Source organism: Prionailurus bengalensis, chromosome E1, assembly GCF_016509475.1.
Source record: "Prionailurus bengalensis isolate Pbe53 chromosome E1, Fcat_Pben_1.1_paternal_pri, whole genome shotgun sequence".
NCBI lineage: Eukaryota > Metazoa > Chordata > Mammalia > Carnivora > Felidae > Prionailurus > Prionailurus bengalensis.
Window position 1 is genome coordinate 42,698,325 of NC_057347.1, and position 23,787 is coordinate 42,722,111.

Sequence of the window (23,787 nt, forward strand, 5' to 3'; positions counted from 1 at the left end):
TTGACTGGGACGGAGGCCACCCCTCCTTCCTGTCTCTCCAGCTGAGCCAGCTGGGGGTGGGCAGGCCAGATGGGACTTTTCCTCAATGTAGAGCCTCGGGGTTCTCCAAGAGGCTCGCCCCACGGCTGCTGCCCAGTGCAGATGCTTGTAAGTACATGAAGCCTCTGCAGGGCAGGGGTGGGAGTGGAAAGGCTGGGCACAGCGAGGACGGAGCTGCCTCAGAGCCATTCTTCCTCGGTTCTGCTTTGGAGACACCAGATCTTTATGAAATATGGTGCACCAGCCGAGAGCGTAGTCCTTGGTTCCAATCCTGGCATTTGCCTTTTCCTAGCTCTGTGACCCTGGCAAGTTACCGAACCTCTTCGAACCTCAGTTTCCTCACCTGAGATGGATAAAAGAACAGCACCCAGGTCAAAGGGCATGTGAGCATTTCCTGCCAGTCTACCCCCTCCCCACACAGATCTAAGAGATAGTATATATAAGGTTCTTACGTGGTGGTCTGACACAGAGTGGGTGCTCTCTAAATATTAGCTATGGTTATTTAGGAATGCCCTAACCACGACTGTCATGGTCACATGGTCACAGGAGGTAAGGGAGGCAGACAGAGCCAGGAGACTCAACGTGTTGTCTCCAAGGAGCAGGGCTTCTTGGATTCAAGTGCAATCACAGAACTTAGTGACCACGTCACATTCAGCAAGATATTTAACCTCCCCGGAAGAAGAACAAAATCTAGTCACCCAACCTCTCCGGGCTCCTTGGAGGCTTGAGTGAGGTGCCATACCTGGAAGTGTTGTGCAAACTTTCGGCGCTGTATAAATAATAAAAGCTATGTTTATGAGGTAAGTCTTGTCACCTACATTTTATAGGTGAGGAAACTGAGGCCCCGAGGTGAAGTGCTTGGGCCAAGGTCAACCAGTTTTTAGTGCAAAGTGTGTTCCTGTCATTGCTGTCACTAACCGAGAACTGAAAGAGGAGTCACTTGCCCAAGATCACACACAGTGGTACCAGACTGAGAGCCCAGGTGTCCCAGTTTAAACCTTGCTGATGCCACTTTCCAGGTCAAACAAATGGAACTTTTCCACCATGGAAGAGGATGATGTAACTGGGCTGCTTCCTGTTTCTGCTGCCCAGGCACGCTTGGGCTGTGGTGAGCATTGGGCCCCTTGGCCCACCTCCTCCCAGAGCAGCTGTGATTCTGGGACCTGGCTGCCCCCAGATCCATGGGAAACTTCCAGCAGACCTCTTCCCTTTCTGGAAGAAGGCAGGGTTCATGGTCCCCTCCTGCAGCTCCTCTCTAGGGCACAGACCCAAAGCCAGTGGGATGGAAGTGTTTTTATTAGAGCTTTGGTCAGACGGGGCGCAGCCGGGCTGGGGCTTTAGCAGGTGCTGGGACGCTATCCAGCCCCAACCCACCCCTCTCCCAGGAGGCGCTACCCCGGAGCGGGAGGGCAGCGCATCCGAGCACAGGAAGGGACCCCGCCAAGACCTGTCCCCAGTCTGGGGCGGGCTGACGAGCTGGGTGGGTAATAAACAGTCCTATTGTACAAATATACAGCGCGGGCCAGGGCGGGGGCGGTCGACAGCGCCTCCCGGGAACCGCGACGGTGCGCTCTGGACCCGGCTCTGCGGCGAGGGCGAACCGGCAAGGAGAGCCTAGCCGGCGGCCCGGGTGGTGATGAGGGCGGGCCGGGGGCGTCATAGCCAGGGAGGGCCGGCAGCCAGGGCTGGGGCAGCGAGGGGTTGGGTCTTCCTCAGCCCGCCGGGAGGGGGGCCCCGGGGGTGGGGGGAGCTGGGTAGGGGACGGAGGGGGACGCGGGAAGCTCAGTCGGAGTAGATGATGAAGCCGGAAAATGTGCTGTATTTGTTGCTGTTGCCGCCGTGCGCTTTGCCTCCGTCGAGTTTGATGAAGACCTCATCCCCCGCGTCCAGATGCAGGATCACGCTGTTGCTGGCGTAGTCATAGTTCTGGTCTGCGTCCTGGGCTATGGCGCTGGCGCGCACCTGCGGGGGTGGGGGTGGGGGTGGGAATAAGGGGGTGGGGAGAGTAGGGACGGTGTGTGTGAGAGGGTAGGGGGGAGGAGGGAGAGAAGTAGGGTCGGGGAGGGAGGGGGACTGTCAGAGGTAAGGCTGCCACGTGGGTAGGATCTGGAGGCCCTAAAAACCTGCCTTCAACTCTGCCTGCTTCTCTCGCGTCATCCCCCACCCCTTCCAATCATAAGTGTATGTTTTGGGAATGGGTTATAGAGGAGCCCTGGATTTCTAGGGCAGGTGTAATCTGGGTCTGAATTAGGAATTAAGGTGGAGTTGGCCTCCTTAACTCCTCTAGGTCTTACCGTCTGGCCTGCAGAGGACATCGACAAAGCCTTCAGGGATGGCCCAGCCTGGAACTCCCTCCTTGCAGAGAGGAATTCTCTGGAACACCAGGGGATGGAGGGCCATCCCTTCTCTCCTTATCCCTTCCTCTCTGCTTTAATTGTAACAATAATACCTTACCTTTCAGCCACACCCACCTGTTCTTATGTCAGTGGATGGACACAGGGATGGACACCTTGGCCCCATAGGTCAGGTGGCTAGACTAATGCCAGCTGGCTACTAAGCAACCACCCTAGTGCCAGAACCCAATATTTCAACTCCTTGTCTGTAGTTCATTCCGGGGTCTTTCATACTGGAGCAGTGAGATGGAAGGTCTGGTAATGATTTCCCCTCCCAAGGCTCAGATTGAGCCTGTATCCTGGCCTCCAAAGAGCTATAGCTATACCTGTGACTATTATCCCACCCACAGAGGACCTTGGGCTCCTCCTGTCTCACCACAGAGTGGTAGAAAGGAAGTGGGTGGAGGGAGGGAATCCAGGCTTTCCATCTTTGTGTGATCCTCAGTCTGACCTGCTATCCCTTCCAGTCCTTGTTTGGATGGGTGAGGGGAGGGACAGGCAGTTCAATGAAGCAAGAGGGCAACAACATTTGTGTGTGAAGTCTGCTGGTCACTTTTGGGGGCTCCGACCATAATCATTAGATACTGAGGGTGAGTGATGGTGAACAAATTCCCTCCAGGCATTCCTCTCCAACTGAGTCAACACAGGGCCTGAGCCATAGGATCTGGGGCCTTTCCAGGATAGCCTGGGTGGAGAATGGGAAGACAGGGGACATCTCCAAGGTGCAGGCTTGTGTTAGGGGGAGGCTGCATTGAGTGGGGTTCTCTCAGTCAGGCTTTTCAACAGCCCCTCTCCAACCGGCCCCTTCCCTGAAGGCAGCTCTCCCAAAGGCTAACAGTCTGGGCTGGACAAAGCCAAATTAGGGGAAGGGTCCATTCTCCTTCCTGGGCAGGAGACAGAACCGCAGGTCAGCTGTGCCGAAGCTGCTGAGTCAGCAGCAATGCTACAACGGGGGCACCCAACGTATTTGCATGCTGGCTGCCATTTAAAGCCCAGATCCTTCCAGTCCCTTCTCTCCCCTCAATCTCTTCTTCCCCCGACCAGGGGCAAGAACCGTTTGGGGACACTTAGCTGGGAAAACTCACAGTTCAGCTAAAGGTGGGAAAAAGCAAATGAGGGGAAGATGCTGTCTTTCAAAAAGCTCAATTTCTCTGTTCAGAAAAAGGATGAGAAGATCCCGCCTCACCACTGCCACCTTTATAAAAGCCTTCAGATGGTGGGGGAAAATTTTTTAATCTTCATGGGGCTTTGTGTTACTAGGAAAGCGCTCAAAGAAAGCAACCAACTTCTATATTGTTCCCTGGGCCCTAATCCTCGTAGTATTTATTATTACGTATGCATTTCATTATCTTTGCTAATAAATTACTACTAATAACAATTATTTTTATTACCCAGATTAATTGAGCCTTAACTCATTAAAACAGTGTGCTTCTTAATAGCCAAATCCATTAGAACACAGTCATCTGTCATCAGGAATCTCCTGGTGATGTGACAGGCATCAGAACTGTTATGCTTATGTTTATTATTTATTCATCACCATGATTGTTGCTGTGATTATCCTAATTATCCACGGAGGCAGGAAAAATTGATGCCCTTCCATCCTTAGATAGTGGGGGGATCCAGGAATGGAACCCAGGGGTCCTGATTCTCTGCCTGAGACAGGAAACAGTTGAGGCATCCAGCTTCTCCTGGAGGCCATGGGGAAATTTGGGGAATTGAGGCTGCCATGGAAGGAGGAAAGCAAGTCTGGGACTTGTCACGAGGGGGCGCTGTAGAATCACCTCCTCAAGGGCTGCCAGGGGAAGGGAAACTGAGGCAGTAGTCTGACCAGGGCCCTGGAGGGAGGAGTGGGGAGAACCCAAGAAATAAGCTCCTGCCCCCGGATGAGTGCTGGGGTGTTAGATGTACAGGAGTGGCTCCCACAGGCAACCAGCCTGGCCCACAGGGGACACTTGTGCTTTCACATATTTCCTGGGTCCCTGCTGAGTTAGGCACTGTGCTCTGTGCTGTGAAAAGCATTCAGGGCTCGCTAGAAAAGGACAGTGGGGAGCCCCTCTCCCACTGTCAGGCATCAGGCTGAGCTCCAGTGAGGCCTTTATGCTGGAGTCCTCAATTTATCTACTACCCCATCTCTCACCTCACTCAGGTTCTGTTGTCCAAGCCCTTCCCCGTTTGTGATATTCACCTCCCCAAAGTCCCTGCCCTGGACAAGTGGCACCCTGGCCATAGACCCTGGTCCATCCCCACACAGCCCCCTCTCTCCTGGCCCAGTGTATTAATTTCATGTCTTCCCTGACATCCGAACTGTGGATCTTTGAGGCAGCTGCAGGGAGCTTACCTCACTCAGGGCACCACTCCTAACTTACAGCCCCTTCCTCGGGCTCCTCAGATCCCCATGTCCTAAAGACCAGGCCTTGGTGTCCTCAGGCTACACAGTGGTGACTCAAGGCTCCCCTTGGGGAGAGGGGCTGGTGGGCCTCAGGCAAGGACAGAGCGGGGGACTCGGCGCTTCAGTGACCTCTCCTCTCCCTATCTTGCCGAGGGAAAGGCCAAGGACCAATTTCAGTCCTGCCTTCCTGAGGAAATTCTGGAAGCATTTCTTCAGGCTGGAAGCCAGAAAGGAAAAGCACAGAGCCCAGCAGTGCCCCAGGTCTTGCAGCCATGGGAGGCAGAAGCCCCTCTCTTCTGTTCCTGTCCATTGCCCAGAGCCATCATTTTGTCTCTGCTCACTTGAATGTCCTCTTCTACCTCTGAGCCAGCCTTTCCCTGCACTTGACCTTTTTATTTCCTCCCTAGCCATGTCTCCTCACCTTGGGGACCAGCCCAGTTTTGCCATCCTCTCCCCTGACCAGGTTGATCTGAGTGGGGGCAGGCACCAGTGAATTATTCCCTCCAGCTAACACATTTAGGGATGGGAGTTGCCAGCTGGGCCCCCAATCCCCCTCTAACACACCAATTGCTGGGGTGTGTTATTGGGTGGTTACTATTATCTCTCCTGCACAGACCATGAGGTCCTGTAGGGCAAGTGGATCAAACCCCTGCTACCTAGCTCCACACCTGCCTCTTAGTCGGGGCTCGAAGTGAGTACGTGGGATGACTAGTGAGACTTAACGAGTCTTTTGAGCAATCTGGAAGGACAAGTCACAAAGAACGTACGGGAGAGGGGTGTCGGCCCCAGTTTTTAGTCGGGGGGGCATGGTCTGAGTAACTGTTAAAATGCTGGATCTGTGAACCCCCTAGTTAAAGCCACCTCCTATTTTCTACTAGCCTGTGGTCCCACCTCCAGTGAGTACCTCCTTGTCAGGTTGTGCCAGTGCCTTGCCCCTACTGAAGGGGGAAGAGGCTTTGAGATGGTTTCACCTCCCAGTGACTGAAGCAAGTGATCCTGCCCAAGCAGACATCACCTTTGGGGTCTCCTCGTGCCTCATCTCTGGAGCCCCACTGGAACCTCCTGAGGTGGTACAAGGCCTAGGGCCCACTGGTGCTCTGGTGACCAGCTTCCTATCCAGACAAAATGGGCCCCCAGCCCCCTTAGACCTCAGCTCGGTGCCAGCCCAAACTTTCTTTGGGAAAGGAAGAAATTCTATTGATGAAGGTGACATTGCTGCATCCTTTATTGGTGATTAATAAGGGAAATCGTGGGGCTGTCTGCAGAGTGAGCTCTCACTGGATACTGAGGCCTCCCATTTGGTCAGGAACCAAGGACAAAGAGGAGAGACACGGGAAGCCTCATAGAGACCAAGTGAGAGAGAAACACTCAAGGAATAAAGAGGGGTGTTAACCCTGGGGGGGGAGAGAGGCCAGAGACTCAGGAGAGACAGATAGGACTGGTAGACACAGGAGACAGACGGGGACAAGAGACAGAGTAGGAGAAAGAGGCAGGCAGGAGAGAAAGAAGAGGGGGCAGACTTACAAGTGCCTGGTAGTCTTTGTGCTGACTCCCAGGCCTGTCCTTTCCCCCACCCCCAAGCCAGGGTCTACCTGCAGTGGGAAGGATTCCAACAGGGTCCGGGGTCCCAGTCGCAGGAAATTTCTTCCCAACTCCCACCATCCTAGCTTTAGTTCTGACCCATGCTGGTCTCCTTCCACAGGAATGCTCCGCCTCACCGTCCCCCCCCCCCTCCCCAGTGGCCCTAGGCCATCGTGGTCTGGGACCCCTGGAAAGGGAGGGAGTATCAAAAGGAGAGTGAGCTGGGCAAAACTGTCCCCCTAGGGCAGGATTAGGTCGAGGCTGGTTCTGGGGCCGCAGTTACAGGAAGAGCACCATGTACTACCCTCACAGTACCAAGGAGCCCACCTAGCTGCCTGCTAGCTTCGGTCTTTGGGATGGGGAAAGTGAACGCAGAGGATCCCCTGACACTCCTGGAGTCAGGAGCTGCAGCTGCAAGATCAAGGGAGGGGGAGTTTCCACCTCTTTGCCTCCCTCAGGAGGAAAAACTTTTCCCCCCAGAGGTTGCTTTCCTGCGCCTGTAGCTCTGACACGGTGGGAAGCGGCCGGGCAGCCCCGCGTTTTGCAAAGGGCGTCAGATCGGCGCAGTGGTCCCTTCTCAAGGGCGGAGGATGTATTGCAGCTAAGGCTCCGCGCCCCTGGCTCCCTTTGCCTCTGTGCCCAAAACATCTCCTACAGCTCTCCTTGGCTTGCGCGCCTAGCGGTGCGCCTGGACGCCCGCGGGCGCGGAGGCTGCCTTCCCTAGAGCCCATCATTGCCCTCCCCTAATTGCCCGCTGGTTTCAACCAGAATTCCAGCTCTCAGATATCGCTTCCCAAGGGCCAAGCCCCCAAGGACCAGTCCGCGCGCCTGGGAGCCCTGCGCTGTGATTATTTGCATTTATCTCCCGCATTTCCAAGCCGCGCGCAGGTGCCCAGCGGCGTCTGCCTTGCAGCCAGTGCCCAGGAACCGAAGAGTTAGTGCCAACAGGCCCACCATCCCCGCATGTGGCGCCTAAGCGGGGCCGCTGTAGGGTCTCTACCTGTGCTCGCTGGTACCCTATGCCCCGGGCTCCCTGGGTGCCCTGCCCCCAGGCCAGCCCCATGCCCCCGCCGGGCCCACCTGGCCGTTCTTGCAGAGGTCCGCCCACATACTGGTGCCGTCGCCGCCTCGCATGAGGACGTGGTAGGTGAAAAAGTAGGTGCCCGGAATGTTGCACGTAAACTTGCCGCTGGTCGCGTCGTAGTTGTTGCCTAGGTTAGTGACCACGTCGTCGAACTTGAGCACCTCGTAACCCTCGTGAGGGTTCTTGAGGCCGGCGTAGAAGGCCACGCGTGGCACCGTGGTGTAGGTGGCCGTGCTGATTGCGCCGCTGCCCCCTGCACCCGGCAGCCCGGGAGGGCCGGTCTTGCCCGGCTCACCCTTCTCCCCGGGTGGCCCCACAGGACCCGGAGGACCTGGATCCCCAGGGGGTCCGGGGGGGCCCGGCTTGCCTGTGCGGCCCGGCTTCCCCTGGGGGCCCTGCACCAGCGTGGAAGGCGGGGGCGCGCCGCTCTGCTCGCTCAGGGCGTCGCCGCCGTCGGGCCGCGCGCCGGCGCCGGGGCCCCGCGCGGGGTAGGGGTCGCATACCATGCGGCAGGTGCCCAGCATCTCATAGTGGCCGTCCGGGCCGCCCGAGCTCACCAGCACGGGGATGAGCACCACCAGCACCAGCAGCATCACCACGCCCGCAGCGGCCGCCAGCAGCGTTTTCCGGCCGGCGCGGAGCCTGGGGAGCGCCGGGCCGCCCGGCCGCGCCGTCGGGGCAATGGTGCCGGCGGGCGGGGGGCGCGGGCAGGACGCCCGCGCTCAAGGGCGGTCCGGCGGGGCTGCGGGCATGGGGCCGGGCCCGGAGCGCCGCGCTGCGCTGGATGCGCTGCCGAGCCCAGCCGCCGGCTCCTGCCTCGCGCCTCCCTCCCGCTGCGCGGCCGGACTGAGAGCGGCGGCAGCCGCGTCCTGCCCGGCTCCTCCCGCCTCCTCGCGCTCGGGCCACCGCCCCCTCCGCCCCGCCCCGCCCCACCAGCTCCGCGCGGCTCCGCGCCCGCGAGGGGTGGGGCTGCGGGCGGGGTCGGCACCTAATTGGGCCGCTGGCGGAAGGGCTCCGCCCACCCAGGGGGGCGGGGCCGAGGGCGGGGCCGCGGAGACGAAGGCCAGAGCCCAGAGAGGAACCCGGAGACTCCGCGAGCTAGAGGCTGAGATTCGGAAATGGGGAGGATACTAGAGTCTGAGAAACAGCAGAGTCTCCTACAGGAGATGGGGGAGTAGAGGCCGAAAGCCGAGTGGACGAGAGGGCTACAGGGAGGGCTAGAGAGCGCCGAGGGAGACAGAGAGGAGAGGCCTCGGGGGTTTGTTTCGAAGAAAACCGGGAAGGGAGGCTCCAGGGGCCACCGCACGCAGGGTGTGGAGGCTGGGTCGCGGGTTCCCCAGTCTACGGGGATAGAGAACAATTGAGGGGAGTATGAAGCGGGGAGCAGAAAAAGGACAAGGAAGAGGATGAGAGGGAAGAAGAGAGGAAGGCAAAAGGAAGATGGGGACGGGGGGGGGGGGGGAGGGCGCATTCTGCACTCAGGCCTCGCAGACCACCCATCCAGGAGATCTGAGGATGGTGTGCCTGTCAGGGTGCGAGATCTGCGAGCACTGACAGCAGCTGCCCCTCCTCTTTTCTGGCGCCCAGCTGGCTGTTCCCTGGACCCATCTTCCTCCAGGATGGGCAGGATATTCTACCCATTACCTCCTTGCCTCTGCCCCTTCCTCACCGAGCTCCAGGCCAGACAAGGCTGCTTTTTCCTGGGGGTTGTGTGGGGTCCTCCATTTTCCTCTGATGACACCTCCTATCCCTGCTTTCAGACCAGGGAGAAGTGGGAGCCCTAAATAAGAAAGTGGGCACCCCACCTCATTTCTACATTCTGACCAATGCAAACAATCCCTGAGTGGTAGCTCCCTTTTGAAGCCTCCAAGAGGGGGGATAGGTCTCCTCCAGCCCCTTAGCTCCTCCTCCACCCTAGCTTCCTCAGCAGCCCCCTAAATCTTCTCCCCGTCAGGTTGCATGAGGCAATCCTCTTCCTCAAGTGCAGTAAAGTGTTTAGGTTGCATAAACGGAAATGTGTCTGCTTCCATCAAAATATTTGTCACATTATTTGAGGCCTCGCTCGTGCTGCTCCACTGCTCCTCCTCTTCACCCTCCTTTCTCCAGCCCACCAGGGAGGGCTCTGCCATTGGGAGGCCTCTGGCTTCTGCTGAAGGATGACCCTCCAGCCTCTTTCTTTTCTCCCGAGAGGCCCCCTCCACCTCACACTCTCCCCCTGCCGACCTGTCAAAACGGTCCACATGATTCTCTGACTTTCTCTACCCTAGGTTGAGACTGATTACCGCCACCCCTGGGAGGAGGAAAGGGACACGAGAATATGAAACGAGGAACTATGAAAGAGGACCTTCCAAGCACTGATGGCAGCGTGAGGTTGAGTGGCCCCCACCACCAAAGAAGGAGCAAAACCCCTCAATAAATAGCATTTGTCCTGGGCTTACTGCGTGCAGGGCCCTGTATTGAATGCTTCACATACATGATCACACTCAATCTTCACACCAATCCCTAGAGGTAAAACCCATCATTATTCTCATTTTACAGATGGAGAACTGAGGCTCTGACAAGTTAAGAGATTTGCCCAAAGTCACACAACTAATAAGTGGTGGAATCGGGATTCAAACCCGCAGCCCGACTCCAGGCTCTTCCAACCCCGGAGGGATTGGGTCTTTAGGTACTGTTCACTGTCCAAAAAGAGGAAGGTGGTAAGTCTGGCAGGAGGGGGACGCTGGGCTGTGCAGCTAGACCTCCCAGGCTCAGGAAGACAGTCCTCAGCTGTCAGTCCGCCTCCTCCCCCCACCCCTACCTTGATCTCCCCTAGTATGACTTCTCGCAGAGCGACAGAGTTGGTGACCCGAGGGACAAGTGCGCCGTCTTTAGCGTGTGATTTGCACAACCCCCCTCCCCCAGGTTCGCACGCACACGGGTCTCTCCCCTGCTGTCCAGCCGGGGCTCGTCTGCCGCCGCCCCCACCCCCACCCCCTCAGCCCTCCCAGGACCCGCGGGGAAAGTGCGGCGGGCGACCCAGGTCGGGGACCAGGCGGGAGCACCCGCCTCCCGCGCTCTCCCCGCGTCCAGAGGGGCGCGCTCAGCGCGGCGAGGCGGCCTGGCCCCCCGCCCCCCGAAAGACCGCCCGCTCCCTGGCGCGGTGTGGCGTCTCTGTCAGCCCAGCCGGATTCTCCCCGCTTCGCTGGAGTGGAAAATAACGGCTTCAAACTTTGCAGAGAGGAGCTGGTGCCAGCACTTTAATTAACAGCCATCTTGGCCTGTGAGCCTGGGCCACCGGCTCCCGCCTCCCGCCTCCCGCCGGCTCGCCCGGCCCCGCCTCGGCCCCGCCCAGGCCCCCGAGGGACACGAACCCCACCGCGGAGTCGGGCGCCCCTTTTCCGCCCGGACGTGAGGGCCTGGACGGTTGGGAGGGCTGGCGGTGCCTTGGGGGGCGTCCCCCAGCTTAATGACTGCGGACCTCCCCCACCCCGCCCCCCCCCCACCAAATTCTCTGGAGCTCGGCGGTTGAAGAATTCGAGATCTGCGTGCCAGTCCTAGCTGGTGATTTTAGGATAGCCTAACCTGCAGCGCCTCAAGTGTCCTCCGCTGGAAAAAGGGCTGTTGTGAGAATGAAATGAGATATAACGTAGGTGAGCACCGGGCTCTGTACCTGACCTTTGTTATGCATCCAGTAAATGGTGGCTAATATAATTCTTTCACCTCCAGGCTAAGAAGGCCCTTCCACCACCCCTAGGCCTTGGGGCTCTTTCTCCTGCCTTCTTCCTACAGGTTGCTGGGCTTAGCGCTAGGATAGGAGGACGATGGCCTAGGCTTCTAGGTTCAGAGACAAGACTAGATGAGTGATGAAGGGCCCCTGGGGTTCTGGCTTTCTGTTCTCTTCCTCAACCACCTGTCAAGGCCAGGGACCCAGGTTTACAGAAGGGGAAAGACATGAGCAGCGGTGGAAGAGAGCTGGGGGCTGAAGATCCGGCTTTGTTTTCCCTCCCGTGACCGGGAGCCCCCTCACTCCTAGAGCCCCCGTCATTTCAGGGGTGGGGAGGGGGGTGCTGGCCATTGCGGCGGTGTGCGGAGGGTACAGTAAGACTCTTCATTTACACATAGCTGACTTTAGGAAACTGGGTGGCTGTTCCGTGGTATTTTGGGGTTTTTTGAATGAATGTGAGTGGGTGTGAACGTGTAAGAGACAGTTTGTGTTAGTGTGTGTCTGGGTTTGTGAGTGACGAGGGGGATGCTGTGCCCTGAATCATCAGCTGGCAGACCTGCGTTCATTTGTTCACTTGTTCATTCAGTAAACATTTACTGAGAACATCTAGCTGGGCGCTATGACGCGGTAGTGCTGGTGTGCCCAAAAATGAGTAAGACCGAAGCCATACCCCTGAGGAGCTCACTCTTTGGCAGGTGACACAGGCAGCAAGAAATGGTAAATGTTATGACACTTACGAAAGTTTTTCGAGCACTTACCAAGGGCAAGATCTTGTTCTAAGCACTTTACATGGATTATCTTATTTAAATTTAACAACCTATTATCATGGACTTAAAACCATCACATGGCTTCCATCATTGAATATCAATAACCCCATGAGGTAGGCAGTGTTATTTCCCCCATTTTATAGCTGAGGAAGGACTAAGGCTTGGGTATGGGTTTGCATTAGGCGATATGAAGCACAGATGGAAAAGTCTCTGTCCAGAGGACTCCGGAAGACTTCAGAGGGACGGTGTCACTTTTTCCATCTGTCTCATGCATCAATCCTCCGTCCATTCTATAAGCTCATATTAACTGACTGTCCACCGCATCTCTTGTTATCACAGGACACAGTGATGGCATGAAAAGGCTTCTGACCTTATGTAGTTTACAGTGTCTGGAAGGAACCTGGACGGTTACACAACCACCTGCTATCTAGCTTGACAAACCACCTGGGAATATGTGGGGTGCTATAGGAGTACGCAACAGTGTTGACTACATTAATCTGAGGGAGGGAGTCATGGAGAGCTCCCTGGAGGAAGTGATATTTAAGTTTAAGCCCTGCTGAAAACGGATGGCAAGGTGAAGAGGAAGGCCACCGGAGGTGGAGGTAAAAGGGAGGGAGGGAAGATTATTCCAGGCACAGGGGACAGCCTGTGCTTAGGCCAAGCTTGCAGGACATTGTGGGCTGTGACAAGGAGTGTATAATTCATCCTAAGGGCAGGTAGAAACTACTGAAAGGTGTTGAATGAGTGATATAATCAGACTAGAAGGATCTCTCCGGTTTGTGTGGAGAGGAGGGGTTAAAACATAGTAAGAGTATCATAGGCAGACTAGGTAGGAGGAAGTTGCAGTGGTCCAGGTGAGAGCTGATCGTGGCCTGATGTGGATGGGATGGGAGTGGGGTGGGGAGCATATTTCCAGGTTTGTAGAAGGATCTTGAAATGTTTATGAAATGAATGAAGATGGATGACTGTTTTTGCGGTTACCTGGGTACCAATGTGTGCCAGTCACTTTACGTACGCTATTTCGTTTAATCCTCACTAGAAGTGTAAGGAGTAAGCACGTCGGAGTCTTCATGTTGGAAATGAGGATGCTGAGGCTCAGAGAAGTTAAGTAACTTGCCTGGGATCACACAGCTGGTGAGAGAGAGAGAGAGAGAGAGAGAGAGAGTCAGGATTACAACTCAGGTCTGTTTGACCCCAAGTAGGGGCTCTTTACCACTTGGCCCAACAGGTACGTACCTGGTAGGAAAAGCAAGGAAAGGCACTTGAGTGAGAAAGAACAGCTTGAATCAGCCAGTTGTGTGAAAGGCATATTTTTGGTTTTGAGTTGAAGCCACTGGTCTACAGTCCTGGCTCGGGCAGGATGGAGGGCTGGGCAGCAAGAGACAGAGGCTGGATCTCAAGGCTGTTAGGCCATGAACTTGCCGTGTGTGTTTGGGGAAGTCTCATCACACTTTAGGGCTTTCATTTCTTTCTCCGGGCTGGAGAATTGTCCAGGGCAGCTCTGAGAGGTTGTGATTCTCCTATTAAAGAAAACTCCCCATTGTCATCCATTAAAATATTTAAAATCCCTGTATGACATTTTAACTCAGATACTTCCAGATCCACCACGGGAAAGGCCTCCGTAATTTCAGCCCCCTTTGGAGAGGGAACGTTTGGTCAACAAGGGTGAGAGAATGGAAGTTGTGTTGTGATCTGGGGGTGAAGGGCCAGGACACCCCGAAGCGGGTTGGCCCCGGGGCTGGGACTCAGAATTCCTCAGTCTGACTGGGTTTCCCAGGTTGGTGAGGAACCTTCTTCAGAAGCCCCTTCCCCAGCCCCCATATCCGGAGGAGGAGTGGGTGGCATTAAGGGGACAGAACCCAAGAACCCACATCATAGGCAGGTTTTCATATTCCCTCGCCAGAGAGCTCTGGGCTTTGTGCCTGGGGGTTCCACTTGTGCCTGGGGGTTCCCTGGACCTCCTTCCCCCACCCCCCTCCCCACCTCAGCCCAGCAACCACCTGCTGCCCCTCCTAACCCAGCACGAGGGAGGCGGCTCCGAACAGGCCCTGGCTGTGGGACTGGGACGAGAGACCTAATAAGAGCTGCGTCTCCCAGCTGCATGTATAAGTAATGAGGCTCTGCAGCCCCAACAGGAACCAATATAATGGCGGGTGCGCAGGGTCAGCCTGAGAGACAGATAGCAGGACGCGGGAGTGACAGGCAGTGCAATTATGCTGAGCCTCCTGCAAAGGCAGCAGAGAGAAGGCCCCTGTCTGGCCAGCAGGGTCTGCATGCTTCTCACCCCCTCCGGCAGCCATTGACTATTCCAGAACCCCCTCTCCCCTCTACTCCCTGCTCCCCCAGCTTCAGGCAAGGTGGTGGAAGGCAGAGAGGAGGAGAAGGGTTGGGGAGAGGGCAATGGAGGAGCAACTGGGCTGGTGGGGAGTAGCTGGTTTTCCTGGGTTCTGGGGAGAAAGCCTCCTACTCCCCAGGATGACTGGGGAAGGCTTTTTCTTTGGAAGTCCTGTCTCTCGTAGGAAAAAGCCTACCCCTGCATTCTTATCCCAGGAGACCTAGAACTTAGGGTCTGGAAAGGTTTTAGAGACCTCTCCTTTGACACACAGGGAAACTGAGGCCCAGAGAGGAGAACTAGCTTGCCTGAGGTCATAGACCTATCGGAGGCAGAGCCAGATGGGAGCTCCTTGAGCCCTTTTCGGGACCCTACTGGTGGGGGTCAGGAGGCAAGGGGAGGAGGGACTGATTGATCCCCCCAGTACCAGGTGGTCCCCACAGGCTGTCTGAGGGTAGTAGTGGAGGTGCGTCTTGGAGAGGTCTGACAGCTGGGTGTGGGGGTTGGAACTCTGTCTGCAGCAGTGTCCTTGGAGAGCCCGAATCCACCAGGGTTGGGGGGGCCCAGCCCCACTTCCGTATTTAGGTGCTCATATCGGAGCACCTCACAGCCATATATTTGAGAACGGAAGTAACTGAGACAGGATCTCCGAGGTGGCAGGGCCAGTCGAGCAATGGACCAGAGCGGCGGGTGCTTAGTAAATGTTCACTAAACTGAACCCTTGAATGGGGCCAGCTTCAAGGACGTGCCGCCTGTGCACTGACAAAGGCCTTGCCCCCAGACGGGACCTGCACTTGGTTTTCTGTTTTGCTATCACTGTCTTGAAGTTGGCTCCACATTTTCATCTCATCCTGGGTCCTGTCAATTACATAGCTGGTCCTGCTCCTGAAACAGAGATGTGGTTTGTTCTTGGAGGGGCTCTCCTGGCTTTTCCCTGCCCCAAGCTCACCCCAGGATCCCCCAAGCGGAGGGGAGCACAGAGCTAGGAGAAGCTGACGTTTGAGGGTCTCCACCCCACAAGGGCTGACTGTGCATGTGTGAGGTTGGGAGAACCTGGCTGCTCTGACCTGTCAGCCTCCATCTCATCCACGGGCCTGTGTGCCCATCACTGACTCAGGCAGAGGGCAGGGCGTGGGGTGTATGGAGGTGGGTGCCAACACACAGACCTCCTGGTCCCAGCTGGAGTTCTCTGTCCCTTGGGGAGACTTGGGCTCTCTGCTTATTTGCACCCGGCCCCCACTAGGGCAGGAGGGGCTGGCTAGGGGTGGGGTGGGAGGCTTAATTAGCAGCCCAAACCAGGCAGCAGGCAGTGGGCGCAGAGCAGGCTGACTTTTCCCGCTATAGATCTGCTCTCCAGGAGAGGCACTAGCCGGCTGGCTTAGGCTCTGGCTGGGCTATTTTAGGAATATTCTTAACTCTTCCTGTGCCACCGCCATTACTGGACCTCTCTGCCAGCTCCAGACTGTCCTCCTCCCCATCCCTCCTCCCAGGTCCTTGCTTTTGCTCTCTGGCAGCTGAGAAGGTCACAGTTTCCTCCTGGGTGAGGCCAGCTGCCTTTCGCCAAGAGAAGTTTCCATCTCTGCCCCCTCCCCCAGCTCCCCTTGTCCCGCCCTGTGTCTTCTCCCTCTCCCCTTCATCACAGCTCTGGCCTAAGGAGATTGGCAGATTTCAGCATTTCCCTAGCCCCTTCTTCTCACCTTGTGAAATTGGGATGGTGAGGCTCCCCGACCATAGTGAAAACAGCTGGCCTGGGCCCCTGAGAAAAGCCAGGAAACCACAGTCCAGGCCTCCTGCCTGCATGACTTTAATGCCCCATTAGGGCCAAGTTTCCATTTGGGTATCCCACACAAGCAGCCAGAACCTCACAACATCGTGGGGTTCCCTCTCCCTATTTTTTTCTCCCACTCCAGTGCCTGGCTTCTTGGACAAATCTAGGCCAGGATACAGGGATTACTTGGGCAAGGCCAAGGGAAGTCCCACTGGGGCCCAAGAGGGTCCATCATTAATAAACCTGAAATTCTAGTTAAGATAGGGGAAGAGGTCTCAGCTCACTTGGTCTGGGGTTCCCACGTCTAGGCCGGGCCTGCCTGAGCTAGGAAGCCTGGGACACCTTGGACTTTGGTGCCATCCCCCAGGCACAGTGCCTCCTGGGTCTAGGAGTTGGAAGTCACCACCACGTGCCTCTGGGAAAGCTTGACTTGGAGATCCTGGCAGATGGCTGGTGATTCCACACAAATGCTCAAGGGCCTATAATTGATAATCAATCTCTGCCTGAGAAGGGATACTCTCTTGGGCTGGTTCCCCAGGGCATCTGAACACGAGCCTGGGCCATGGTGTTGACAGACCAGAGCAGGTGAGCCCTCTCCACGGGTCTCACCTAACACAACCTTCTCCGGGTTCTGCAAGAGCCCAGCTCCGGAAGCGACAGGGCTGGCTGGGGCAAGAGCCGCCAAGTCCTCAGCCTCCAGTTTAGAAAGATCCAGATGGATTTACCAAGGTGTCCTGAGGAAGATTTTGAGTTCAGAGAGACAACACCCTCTAGGAACTCAGGGAGAATTCTGTATCTTTTAACAAGTAAGACCCCCCCTTCCCTTTACCCCTAATTGAGAGACATGAATAGGAGGCAGGAACTTGACTGTAAAGGAGCCCCACCCCTACCCCCATCCCTGTCTGTCAGGTAGGATTGGTGCAGGCTTCCTGGAGCAGAGGCGCTGAGGAGGAAATTTCTGGCTCCACAGTTCCCGAAGGGGCACGCAGGCTAACCTCTGGCAAAACTAGGAGCTAAACCCAGGAGTCCTGGCCGCCTGCTTCTCCAGTGTAAGCCCCGTCTTTCCGTCCCCCGCATTCCCTCCCTTTCAGCTTCCAGGCTGGAGCCCCAGCTGGTGGAGGATGTCTTGCTCCTCAGCAGCTGGGATTTGTAAATATTTATAGGAACATGGAACAGATCAGTGGCTGACAGGCCCAAGGAGCGGCAGGGGCCCTGCCTGGAGCTCGGTAGCTTTATTCCCCCTTCCCCACAGCCTGACCTAATTGAGGGAGCCCGGGATGACAGAGATGGGGGTGACCAAGCAGGGCACGGGGCCGGCAGCGTCCTCTTTCAGAGACGCAAGCTCAAAGGATGCCCTTGTCTGTGCGCCGTCGGGCTCTGCTTCTACACTCAGAGTCCCTCATCCTTCCAGCCCTGGCCCAGCTCCCGCGTGCTCACATACCCATTGCCCCACTGACCCGCCCTCACACACACTCTTTCAACGCTCATGTGCCTTCACCGTCGTGCTCATGTGTGTGCACGCACACTTTCTAACTCCCACATCAACGCTCGTCTCCTCACAAACCCACGCTCACCCCTTTGCCCATGTGCCAACTCACACTCACAATCCCATTGGATTTCCAGGTCCCGGCCACTCCCCACCAGTTTTAATCACAGGTGCTGGGAGGGAACCTCCTGCTCCCTGACTGAGGTGGGCTGTGTATGTGTGTGTGTGTGTGGTGGTTGGAGGGGGGGGGGGGGGGTGGCAATCGGCTCTGGTCTCAGGGGGTGAGGAAGAGGGAGGACCAGTGGATAGAGGTGTGGGCCAAGAGCCATTCAGAGCCAGTGTCAGCCTGGAACAGAAGCAAGACGAGACAAAGGCAAGTCAAGGAAATGGAGACTGAGCAGGGTTAGGGCAGATGGGGCAGGGACTGGGGACAGAGGGCCCCCCTGGATGAGAAGCTGTCACATTCTTGCTCCAGTGGCCTGTGAGACCAGCACTACCCCCCAGCTGGGGCCTCTCCCCTCTGGATCTTGTCACTGTGGCTTTGCTTTGCTGCTTGGGCAGCCGGGAGTGGTGACAAGGAGAGAAGACAGTGCCCAGGGCAGCTGACGGTGCCACTCTGGCCCAGTTGCCAGCTCACCCATCAGTGCCCATCTCATCACCCACAGGGGTCCAGATGAGACCAGTGACCAGCCCAGCTGCCCTTCCCTCACAGGGAGGGCCACAGCAGGGGGAGAGAACAACTAGACCCTGCTCTCCTAAAGGTGGGCAGACTTTGCCCAGGCCCCCGGCCACTGAATCTGAGCTTGGGAACTATGGGCCCTCTGCTCCCAGACACCCAGGACCTAGCAGACATGGACAGGAACCAGTGCATGAGGCAGGAGCTTAAGAAGAAAGCCACTATGAGGGACCAAACATGTTTTTGCCATAAGCGTTTTACCTCATCTTCTTTACCATGCACAAGAATGACGTCTTCACACCCCGTGCCCCTGGATGCTGTGTTAAATAATCATCCCTCTTGCCTCGGGTCTGTCTCAGGGTATTAGTTCTGGGGCATCAATCAGTCCGTTTGTACTCTGAAATCTGGGAACGACCATTTCTATAAAGTCAGACAGGCAAGCAAATAATAATAATAATAAAAGAGCAGGGAATGTCGTGTTGACTGCCGTTTTCCTGTTTTTCAATCGTCAGTGCTGCGTTCCACCCAGGTTTCGACGCCCTGATTGATTCATGCTTTCTCAGGCCCATTCATGTATTTCCTCAACAGCCATGATTCATCCAGGCGCCAGGCTCTGTGCTGCATCCTGGGAGCCAGTGCAAAAGCCAGACAAGGCTTTTGCCTGTGCGGTATTTAGGGTGGATCGAAGAAGACAAACAAATGCACAACAAAGCGTGATGTCCCCACGAGGCCAGGGAACAGTGTCTAGGCACCCAGCCTGGGGACCCAGATGTCCTGCCCTTCCGGCTGAATGCTTGAAAGTGACATGGAATCCTTCTCTCATCCCAGGTTCAACATTCCCTTCTTGCCCCTCTCCTGTGTCTGCAGGTCTGCCCTCCTGGGCAGCCAGACCATCTAAGGATGGCGGACAGAGTGTGAATGTGAGGCCGAATCTCAGTTTGGACACTCATTGGCCTGGCGGGTGACCTCAGGCAAACCATTCATCTCTCTCAGCCAGTTTCCTTTTCTGTTAAAAGGCAGTAACTAGTACCTATCACAGTGGTACCATCAGCATCAAATAAGATTGAGTATATAAAACACCGAAGATGGTGCCCAGAACACAGTAGGACCTCAACTTATGCTAGCCCCTCGCCCTGCCCCTTTTCCAGTGTTATACTGCATCTCTCCTCACTGGCAGGAGGAAGATGCTTGGGCCGGGGTGCCACAGAACCCAGAGATCCATGCACTATGAATCTATGCTTCATGCCATCCTCCCAGGAAGTCCAGCCCCCTCTGAGGGGAGCCTCTTATCTGAGGGGAAGAGGGTGGAGAGGTCTGGCTTTGCCTCCTGCACTATCTGAACATTCCAGAGAAATAGCCCCTTTCTTCATCCTGTCTCCCCTCTCTCTGGCTCTCAAGTGAAAAAAAAGCATTATTGTGTGTGAATGGTGGTTGTGAGATGGTGGTGGTGGAGGTGACGAGGGCATTGGTGGTGGCCGTGGAGGTGGTAATGGGGAAGGTGGTTATGATGGTCATGGTGGTGGTGAAGGTGCTGGTGATGGAGGTCACAGTGGAGGTACTGATGTTATTGGTGATGGTGGAGGTGATGATGGTACTGGTGGTGGTGAAGGTATTGATGGCAAGTGGTGATGATGGTGATGGAGGCGGTGATGATGGTGAAAGTGGCGTAGAGATGGTAATGGTATTGGTGGTGGTGAAGGTGGTAATGATGGAGGTGATGGTGGAGGTGGCGATGATGGTGATGGAGGTGGCGATGATGACAGCTTAGGTGGTGTTGAATGTGATGATGGTCTTTGTGGTGGGGGGTGATGGGGGTGTTGGAGCTCTTTTCAGAATCTTATGCCGAGATTTTGAGAGCTAGAAGAGTTTACTTAGTTCCGGCTGATCTACGGAGGGCCTTCTCTGGCCAGATCCTGTGGTGCTTGCTTCATTTTCATAACAATGCACAGAGATTACTGTCTCCTTTCACAGATAAGGACACAGAGACCAGAGATAACAAGTGACCTGGCTCCCGCCTCCAGCTAGTAAGACAGGAGAGGTAATTTAAACCCTGGGTCCTTTGACTCCTAGCCCCATATTCCTTCTCTAGACCATCATGAAGCAACCTATATTTCATAGCAAGGGAAATGGAGACCCGGGGAGGTCAACTGACTTGCCCAAGTTCATGCAGCAGTTAGAAGCAGAGCCTGGCCATTTCCTCTTCACTTCTAGGTCTTGGCATCCTTCTTTTCACCAGGGGCTGGGGTCTCATTGAGGAGGACAGAGGAACCACCGGCACACTACCCGCCACAGCCCTGACAGGGGCCCAGAGTCCAGACCTCCTCAGGTCTCTGGGGCAGGCTCTATATCTGCTGTCCTCTTGACCCTGTACACTGTCAACTCCAGTGTCATCTCCAGCCTCAGAGTGAGAGTGACAGATACCCAGCTGCTGCCTGACCCATTATACTTGACACCCCCTCCCCCAGATCTGACTGTGAGCCTCCTTTGGCTGGGGCACCAGACTGTAGCAGCCATGACTGGCATCGAAGAAGAGGGACAAGGGTTGGCACTCTCTACCTTCATCCCTGTCTGAACTCTGAGGTGGTGAGCACAGGGGTCCAGTTGTCTTGCTGCTCTCTTCATTCTTTGCTGGTTCTGGACCTTAGGCTCCTGCTTAAAAAGAAATCAATGGGTAGGTTCCCCTTGACCCAGCAGGAATTAGTGAAAAAAGGAAGAAGAGAGAAAGAATTGTGCCTAGGCTGCATAGTATGCCCAGATTCCCTCCCCCAGGGAGACTTCTGGGATTCATCCCACACAGTTTTACTCCCCCTGACCCCTTTGACCATTCCTTCGATCTCAAAACTATGTATCTGACTCTTAAGTCTTGAGTCCTGGTGATGATGATGTTGGAGGCGATGATGATGATGGAGGTGGGGGTGGAGGTGGTGATTGCAGGGTAGTGGAGGTGGTGGTGATGGTAGGGGTGGTGACAGGAGCTCTTCGATGACTAGAATGAGGTATGGCCTCCTGGAGGAAGGTGAGGGGAAGGTTGGCCGATCACTACCTTCCTCTACCTCTTTTCCCCAGGTCTTTAATAACAGCTACTGTCTATTGTGTGTCACCCATAAGACAAGTGCTTGCTCAGTACGTTGTATGTAATAATTCATTTAATCTTCCCAACAGCCCTATAGGGCATGCCCTACTATTTTAGAGACAAGATAGCTGAGGCACAGAGAGGTTAAGTAACTTGCCTAAGGTCATACAGAACCTCCCCTCCGCCACAGCCCCACACCAGAGTCTTGACTCCAGAGGCAGAACTCTACACATGCAGGAGAGCTGGTGTGTGTGTGCAGATGGGACTTTAAGGGGCTCCCACGATCCTGAGGTTTCTATGGCCAAGCAGTACCATCTGACTATCTTCTTTCCTCCCCCTTCCTTGGAAGCTCTCACAAGGGAGGTGGGGATCAGGGATATGTGCAAGAAATCTAGGTTCCACCAGTTGGTGGTCACAGAATGGGGTGAGGGGGCACTTTGCCTGGCCCACGGCTGGCAGCTACCCCAGCTCCTGCCTAGGGCTCCCGCCGTGGGGAGCTCCAGCCTGCTTGCCTCCCTCCCTCCCAGGATCTCATTATATCCCTAAGAGAAACTGACAGCCTCAATATCTTACTTTGCAAATATAGTTTATTCCTTCAATAAAGCCGCCTGCGCTGGGGAATGTTTAAGCCCCCGCTCTCCCCCGAGAGCCTCATTTGAATTTCTAAAGTCTTTAGTCCTCCAATGGGGCAGCCGGGTAATGAAAACGCAGCCGCTTACAGGGGATTCATTTCCTGTCCGGTCTGATCGCGCCGCTGCCACCACCACCGCCACCGCCACCGCCGCTGCCACCGCCATGGAGGAGCTGGAGTGACCCACCCATAGGAGAACCGTTGGCTACCTGGATGCTGGGGGGTAGGGGGAAGAGACGCACTGGCATGGGCCTGAGCCCCCAGGGACCCCTCCACAGGGTCTCTATGCCCAGGGGCCCCTAGACAGCGTCTCTTAGGCCAGGGTGCTCCCCCCAGGGGCTCTGCCCACTAGTCCCTGGGGGTGAGGTCTGCTCCCTGGCTGGACCCCCTCACTCTAGGGTAGCCCCTACCCCAGGCCCCCATGGGAGTCTCTAATTAAAGGACCGGCACGCCCCTCGGGGACTCATTAGGCCCGCTGTGCAGAGAACATTTAATCATTGCTCAGAGCATCGATTGGAAAATCAATTTCTTTGTCTCTCCGCACGCGGCGCTGGAGAAGTGGGGGGAGCGCTGACCTCCTTCTGCTGCCATGTAAAGTGCCGCACATTTAATCAGGGAACAGAAATCAATTAGCCACTTACGAGGTTGGCTTTAGTTACCGAGTAGGCAGGGCCCGCGCCACAGCTCAGCCGCTGACAGCAGCGAATCTCTCACACCCCACCAGGCTGGCCACCCTGTGCATCCCACCAGCTCTCGGGGGTCCCCTCCCCACGCTGGGCACCTGTCATCCATGTGCACCGCTGAGAGCCCCCAAAGAAGCCTTGTAAGGCTCTCTAAACTCCCAGCTTACAGTCATAGCTTCCCTGGCTGACCTCCCCCACTTACGACCCCCATAGGCTCTGCCCTGCCACCCTGGAGGCTACAAGCCACGGAGACTCAGCAGAGGCCGGTTCAAATCCCAGCTCGCTTCCTGCCGGCTTCTGGGAGGTCAGGGACGCTTTTGAACCCCTCTGAGCCTCAGCTACCTTATGAGCACTTTACTCATGAAACAGGAAGAATGACAGTCCCTGCCTCAGCAGAGGGCGGTGGAAACCCAAGATTTCCTGAAGTGCCTACCAAAGGGCGAGGCTCACACCCGTGGGGACAGCGTCCTTCTGGCCGCATAGTCAGCCAGGTTGACAGAGGACAGGGGGTGTGAGCCCTGCAGGACAGGGCAGGTGGGCCCAGTGTCCCCCTCATTTTCTCCTGTTTCCCCATCACCTTCTGGGGGCATGACTCTGAATCACCTCTGCACCATCACCCATTTGTCCCCTCCTGCTTGCGCACCCCCACCCTGCCACAGGTCCCCGTTGCCCCCTCACCGGGGGTGATGTGCCCTCCCTCACCCCCATGCCACCCCACACAGCTCCGGGGGTACAAGCTTCGCAGCGCTGCCTCACGCACCCAGCGTTATACACACCCAATTACACAGAGTTGTACACAGTCTGCACGCTCCATTACACACAGTTCCACAGAGTTTCTCCTACAGTGACAGTCACAAGGCTCCCGTCCCCTCACGCAGTGCACACACCGCCTTCACACTCGCACAGCCGCCCCGCCACTCTTCGCACGCACAAGCACTCTTGCCCGGTGTCACCTGTGGGCACCCCACCTCACAGAGCTGCACACCAGCGGCACGCACGCTCACGCGCATACACACGCACACGCACACCCGTTCCCTAATAATATTAGACATGCCATTTCTTTTGCATGACAGTTCCAGTGGAGATGCTCAGAGCTGTCACTTGGATGAAAAATAATGCATAATCCTCGTCTTCCTTCCTTCCCTTCCCTTTCTTTCTTCCCTGTTTAATGAGCTCCTA

At 56.1% G+C, this 23,787-nt stretch overlaps 1 protein-coding gene across 2 annotated transcripts; it reads right to left on the minus strand.

The window, feature by feature from the left end:
* Positions 1-1,317: 1,317 nt before the first annotated feature.
* Positions 1,318-8,358, minus strand: C1QL1 (complement C1q like 1). 2 transcript variants are annotated; one of them, XR_006297919.1, is made up of 3 exons: positions 7,483-8,358; positions 2,334-6,259; positions 1,963-2,001 (listed from the first exon to the last, which is right to left on the minus strand). XR_006297919.1 is itself a non-coding variant. In XM_043584757.1 (2 exons), exons 1-2 carry the CDS (start codon positions 8,077-8,079, stop codon positions 1,822-1,824), a joined length of 777 nt encoding a protein of 258 aa, XP_043440692.1. In that variant the 5' UTR covers positions 8,080-8,348; the 3' UTR covers positions 1,318-1,821. The 2 variants fall into 2 exon arrangements, 1 of the variants encoding a protein (XP_043440692.1); XM_043584757.1 differs by lacking the exon at positions 2,334-6,259 and having other exon boundaries at positions 1,318-2,001; positions 7,483-8,348.
* Positions 8,359-23,787: the final 15,429 nt, after the last annotated feature.